Source organism: Gekko japonicus, unplaced genomic scaffold (genome assembly GCF_001447785.1).
Source record: "Gekko japonicus isolate JY-2015 unplaced genomic scaffold, Gekko_japonicus_V1.1 scaffold7420, whole genome shotgun sequence".
Lineage (NCBI taxonomy): Eukaryota > Metazoa > Chordata > Lepidosauria > Squamata > Gekkonidae > Gekko > Gekko japonicus.
Window position 1 is genome coordinate 1 of NW_015167273.1, and position 6,706 is coordinate 6,706.

Sequence of the window (6,706 nt, forward strand, 5' to 3'; positions counted from 1 at the left end):
GCCCTCTAATGGCCATAGCCTACTTTAATGTGTGAATGGCCATTAAGGCTATGCAAACCCAAGCCAAAACTTGCAGTTTTAACATGCTGTGCTTGTTAATGGAATAAAGAACTATCCAGGTGTTTCGTCCATTTGAATTCCATAATCCCCAGTGGAGCTTTGGACTGAAGCAAAAAAGGCATGGGATGGCAGTGGTAGCCGTTGCGGAGGTGTGAAGGGAGAGGAGTGAATACCAAAAAGCTGAATGGTCATTCTGCTAACTACAACTACAATCCTTCTCAGCCCACATCGTCTGGCTTTCCAGATTGCAAGTCTGGATTTGAAAGGGCTTTTCCCCAGTTCGTTGATGGCCCACTGACGCCACCTTGAATTTGCCTGCTTTCCAAAAAGAACAGTCGTTTGAGAAGAGGGCGAAGTCTGGACTGCTAAATCGTTCTCGTCTCGCAAGATGACAGGGGTGGAGCTGTGCGAGCCCGTCCAGCTGTACAACATCTTGAACCAGGCCACGAGGTCGTCCAGACTGGCCGAGCGAAACTACTTGTGTCTGATCGACGCTCGGACCAAGAGGGAGTACGACGAAAGCCATCTGATCACAGCCATACGGGTGAAGCAGGACGCTTCCGGCTCGTATGTCGTCCCTCCTTCTGTGGACCTCGAATTCATCAGACACTGCGTGGTGTACGATGGCACAACCAACCTCTTGGACGTCACCAGTCAGACGGATGCCACTGCGCGGGAAGTGGATGAAGAAAGAAATGCCAGGCCTGGGTCCGCCTTACGCTGCGCCAGAGTCCTGCAGCGATACACTCGCTTTCCTGTCCAGATCCTGAGAGGGGGTTATGAGCGCTTCACGGCCTCTTACCATTTCCTCCGGACCCAGAAGGTTTTCTGGATGCCTCGGGAACTAGAGGACTTTCTGCCCTACCCAGTAGAGATTGTGCCGGATAAACTGTATATGGGGAATTCTATCCAAGCCTGCCACCAACAGATACAGAAGGATCTGAAGATTCAAGCCCATGTCAACGTCTCCGAAGAGGTGGACACGTTCTTCCCCGATGACAGCGACAGAGTCCTTCACATTTCAGTCCCCGATTCTCCAGAGGCGGACATTTCACCCTACTTTAGCGAAGTCTGCCACTACATCGATAGCAACATGCGTCGAGGCGGGGTCTTGGTTTTCTCTACCTTGGGCATTAGTAGATGCAGCACAGTAGTCTTGGCCTACCTGATACATTCCTGCAGACTTTACTTGAAGAATGCGTGGAGTTACCTCCAGAAGTGCAAAAGCAACATCCGGCCCAACCGGGGGTTTGTGCAACAGCTGTCAGATTGGGAGACCCGGGTCTATTTGGCCACAATCACCGATATCTCTGAACCGGGTTACTGACCAAAGGCGTCCACTAACATAGCTTCTCTGGTCTCTTGTTTGATGACCTTCCAGAAAGTTATAAAACAAACAAACCCTCTGTTGTTCTGGAACATGTTTGTTTGTTTTAATGAAACCTGAAATTAATTTTGATGAGGTTGGGATTCATATAATCTTTGGCGGTTTGGTTTTTATTGTTCAACTGACTGTTTGTTGCTTTTAGTGGTCCTGTTTAATACTTTGGCTGTTTATGCTTATATTTTTTTTTGCTCTGCTGCTTTTAGTATTATGGGTGGTTTTATTGTTGTTTTTAATCTGTGAAACTGTTTTGAATTTGTAAATGCCCCCTTGTTGCCGAAGACTGGGATATAAATTTCTTAAATAAATATTTATTGTAGGCAGAGCACTCTTTGGCAGTAAGATTGGCTGGGCTATATTACGTGGTACTGAGTGGTATCATCTTCACTAGGTGTCCTCTCCTTGGGAATCATTTAGACCAGGGATTATAATTATTGTAGGGACAGCAAACACAACTAGGGTTGCCACCTCTGGGTTGGGAAATCCCTGGAGATTTTTTTGGGGGTGGAGTCTGATGAGGGGAGGGGTTTGGGGAGGGGCGGGACTTCAGTGGGGCACAAGGCCATCGAGTCCACCTTCAACAGCAGCCATTTTCTGCAGGTGTACTGATCACTATCACCCGGAAATCAGTTGTAATCCCAGGAGATCTCGAGCCACATCCTGTATGTTGGCAACTCTAGAGACAACACTCAGGAACTGTTTTCCCAAATGATCTGGAAGAACCGGGGCAAAACTTAGATATCAGCGGCAAGAGAGTAGCTTGAATCCAATCAGTACTCCCACATCATCTCATCCAGTTTCCCTCTTCAGTAGAGCCAGTTTGGTGTAGTGGTTAAGTGCGCGGACTCTAATCTTTTGGTGGGAGAACTGGTCTGGGAGTGTGTGGAAGCGCTTGGAGTTTTTGCAGATTCCTGGCTGCTTGAGAGAGGAAAGGGCATTGTTTGACTGTGATTGACTGCAATTGAGAGGAAAAGGAAGGGGCATTGTTTTGCATGTGATTGAGTGCCTGGGTGCATTTGAATAGCTGCTGCCAGCACTCTGCTGGGGGAGGCCTCTATTTAAGGAAACACCTGGCCAGAGGCAGAGGAGACCCAGCTGAGCTCTGAGCAGGAGCAGGAGCAGGAGACAGAGGGGTGAGTGGTTTTTTATTTGCTTTCAGCGGAGAGGATCCAGCTGAGGATTTTGGTGGGAGAACTGGTCTGGGAGTGTGTGGAAGCGCTTGGAGTTTTTGCAGATTCCTGGCTGCTTGAGAGAGGAAAGGGCATTGTTTGACTGTGATTGACTGCAATTGAGAGGAAAAGGAAGGGGCATTGTTTTGCATGTGATTGAGTGCCTGGGTGCATTTGAATAGCTGCTGCCAGCACTCTGCTGGGGGAGGCCTCTATTTAAGGAAACACCTGGCCAGAGGCAGAGGAGACCCAGCTGAGCTCTGAGCAGGAGCAGGAGCAGGAGACAGAGGGGTGAGTGGTTTTTTATTTGCTTTCAGCGGAGAGGATCCAGCTGAGGATTTTGGTGGGAGAACTGGTCTGGGAGTGTGTGGAAGCGCTTGGAGTTTTTGCAGATTCCTGGCTGCTTGAGAGAGGAAAGGGCATTGTTTGACTGTGATTGACTGCAATTGAGAGGAAAAGGAAGGGGCATTGTTTTGCATGTGATTGAGTGCCTGGGTGCATTTGAATAGCTGCTGCCAGCACTCTGCTGGGGGAGGCCTCTATTTAAGGAAACACCTGGCCAGAGGCAGAGGAGACCCAGCTGAGCTCTGAGCAGGAGCAGGAGCAGGAGACAGAGGGGTGAGTGGTTTTTTATTTGCTTTCAGCGGAGAGGATCCAGCTGAGGATTTTGGTGGGAGAACTGGTCTGGGAGTGTGTGGAAGCGCTTGGAGTTTTTGCAGATTCCTGGCTGCTTGAGAGAGGAAAGGGCATTGTTTGACTGTGATTGACTGCAATTGAGAGGAAAAGGAAGGGGCATTGTTTTGCATGTGATTGAGTGCCTGGGTGCATTTGAATAGCTGCTGCCAGCACTCTGCTGGGGGAGGCCTCTATTTAAGGAAGCACCTTGCCAGAGGCACGAGCCTCTGGCACGAGCCGAAGGGCGAGCTAAAGGGCTCTTTGCCCGTGGCTCTTAGCCCAGGGACTCTTGGACTAGGGGCTCTGTGAGACGCCCAAGAAGAGGCAGAAAGTGAAAACCCTAGGCTCCTTGTTTTCCCCATAAAGTAATTTGACTTTGACAAGAAAAAAACACATAAATACAAAGGGATTTAAAAGGGGGATTACATTTACTTATTTTAAAAGAATTATGAAGCCAGAATGCCAGCAGGGGGTTGGGGGCTATCCAGTGTTTTGCACAGAGTGTCACATGTATGACTATCTGCCCACTGGGCAGAAGTCTTGGGTGTGTGCTCGGTGCAAGGAGCTCCTGGTTCTCAGGGAACGTGTGTGCTCCCTTGAGGCCAAGGTGGCTGACCTGGAGAAGCAGAGACAGTCAGCTAGGCGCACAGAAAAGACTCTCGGGGACTTGTTAGCTACGTCCCACTCTGGATCTGGCAGCCCCGCTGCTGTCAGGGAGCATGAGGGTCTAGGGGAAACAGGGCACCGTGCTGAGGATAAGGGGAATGTGCCCTCAGAAGGGACCTCTTCCCCAGCTGGTGAGCGGTTATCCTTTTGCACCAAGGAACCATCCCTGGGCAGGGTGGGAGGGGGGCTCTTGGTAGTGGGTGATTCGATCCTTAGGCAGGTAGACAGCTGGGTGGCGAACCCGCGTACTGACCGTATGGTGACTTGCCTGCCTGGTGCAAAGGTAGCGGACATTACGCGTGTTTTAGATAGGCTGGTAGATAGTGCTGGGGAGGAGCCAGTGGTCGTGGTGCATGTCGGCACCAACGATGTGGGGAAATGCAGTCGTGAGGTCCTGGAGGAGAAATTTAGGCTGCTGGGCAGGAAACTCAAGGCCAGGACCTCCAAGGTAGCCTTCTCAGAAGTGCTACCTGTTCCACGCGCAGGGCCGGAGAGACAGGCACAGATCAGGAGTCTCAATGCGTGGATGAGACGATGGTGTAGAGGGGAAGGGTTCAGGTTTGTTAGGCACTGGGATTCTTTTTGGAACAAGAGGGAGCTGTACAGGCGAGACGGTCTCCACTTGTCCCGAGAAGGAACCAGGCTGCTGGCGCTTAAAATCAAAAAGGTGGCAGAGCAGTTTTTAAACTGAATATTGGGGGAAAGCCGACAGGAGATGAAAAGTCTCTGGTTCGGGTTGGCTCATCTCAGAGAGATGAGGGGGTACCTGTTGCTTTTCTACAGGGAGGTGGATTGAAATTGTCCACTGAGACCATGGCTAGTGACATGGACTGCCTGACAAGGTCTCGAGATTGCAAGAGGAAGGTGGCAGGCTTAACCAGTATGGGAAATTACAGCTGTTTCTATACAAATGCTCGAAGTGTCCGAGGTAAAATCGGGGAGTTGGAGTGCTTGGTGTCAGAGGGAAAAATAGACATTGTGGGTATTTCAGAAACTTGGTGGGATGAGGAAAATCAGTGGGATACGGTGATTCCCGGTTATATATTATATCGGAAGGATAGGGGGGGAAGGGTTGGAGGTGGGGTGGCTCTGTATGTCAGAGAGGGTATAAAGTCCAGAAAGATCGAGAGGCTAAGAGAATTGGATTCGCTTCTTGAAGTTCTGTGGGTTGAAATAGGGGGGCCAAAAGGAAACTTAACACTGGGAGTTTGTTATCGCCCACCGGATCAAAAGATAGAGGAGGATTATAAAATGATGAATGAATTAAAGATAGCAGCTAGACAAAAACACTGTGTCGTAATAGGTGATTTTAACTACCCACACATTGATTGGGTCAATATGTGTTCTAGTCGAGAGAAAGAGATTGAGTTTCTAGACACTCTAAATGACTGTGCTATGGAGCAGATGGTCATGGAACCTACCAGGGGAGAGGCGATCCTTGATTTGGTCCTAAGTAACACTCAAGACCTGGTGAGAGATGTAAAAGTGATTGCACCGCTTGGGAACAGTGATCATAATGTTGTTGAGTTCAACATTTGTACAAATAGGGAATTGGCCAAAAAGACTCACACAACCACTTTTAACTTTAAAAGGGGTAATTTTTCTGATATGAGGGGACATGTGGGGAGGAAACTGAAGGGAAAAGTAGAAAGGGTCAAAACCATTGGGGAAGCTTGGAAACTGTTTAAAACTACAATTCTAGAAGCTCAAATAAAATATATTCCGCAGGTTAGGAAAGGCACAAACAGGTATAAGAAAAAGCCTACATGGTTAACAAACAAAGTAATGGAAGCTGTAAAAGGTAAAAAGGATTCCTTTAAGCGGTGGAAAGCTAGTCACAGTGAGGCTGATAAAACAGAACACAGGCTATGGCAAATAAAATGCAAGTCTGTGGTCAGGCATGCAAAAAGGGAATATGAGGAGCATATAGCAAAAAATGTAAAGACCAACAATAAAACTTTCTTCAAATACATTAGAAACAGGAAACCAGCCAGGGAGGCAGTGGGGCCCTTGGATGACCAAGGGGTAAAAGGAGTACTGAAGGATGATAGGGAAATGGCTGAGAAGCTAAATGCATTTTTTGCCTCCGTCTTCACTGTGGAAGATGAGAGGTGCTTGCCCACTCCAGAGCCGCTGAGTTCGGGAGGGGTGTTGAAAGACCTGAGTCAGATTGAGGTGACGAGAGAGGAGGTCCTAAAACTGATAAACAACTTAAAAACTGATAAATCACCAGGCCCAGATGGCATACATCCAAGAGTTCTGAAAGAACTCAATTGTGAACTTGTGGATCTCCTGACAAAAATATGTAATCTCTCCTTAAAATCAGCCTCCATTCCTGAGGACTGGAAGGTAGCTAATGTCACTCCCATCTTTAAAAAGGGTTCCAGAGGAGATCCGGGAAATTACAGGCCAGTCAGTCTGACGTCGATACCGGGTAAATTGGTGGAAACCATTATTAAGGAAAGAATTAGTAGGCACATAGATGAACAAAACCTATTGAGGCAGACTCAACATGGGTTCTGTAAGGGAAGATCTTGTCTCACTAACCTGTTAATGTTCTTTGAGGGGGTGAACAAACATGTGGACAAGGGGGATCCAATAGATATTGTTTACCTTGACTTCCAGAAAGCTTTTGATAAAGTTCCTCATCAAAGGCTCCTAAGCAAGCTCAAAAATCATGGGATAAAAGGACAAGTCCTTTTATGGATCAAAAACTGGCTAATTAATAGAAAACAGAGAGTGAGTATAAATG

The 6,706-nt window shown here is 48.0% G+C and overlaps 1 protein-coding gene across 1 annotated transcript; it reads left to right on the top strand.

Annotated features, from left to right (window-relative positions):
* The first annotated feature begins 448 nt into the window (after window positions 1-448).
* On the top strand, window positions 449-1,387 carry LOC107112124 (serine/threonine/tyrosine-interacting-like protein 1). The gene has a single exon (XM_015413197.1). The coding sequence runs from the start codon at window positions 449-451 to the stop codon at window positions 1,385-1,387; it is 939 nt and encodes a 312-aa protein (XP_015268683.1).
* Window positions 1,388-6,706: the final 5,319 nt, after the last annotated feature.

What these genes read in the sequence shown, in the direction of transcription:
- LOC107112124 (XM_015413197.1), top strand. Translation starts at nt 449, where the DNA reads ATGACAGGGGTGGAGCTGTGCGAGCCCGTCCAGCTGTACAACATCTTG.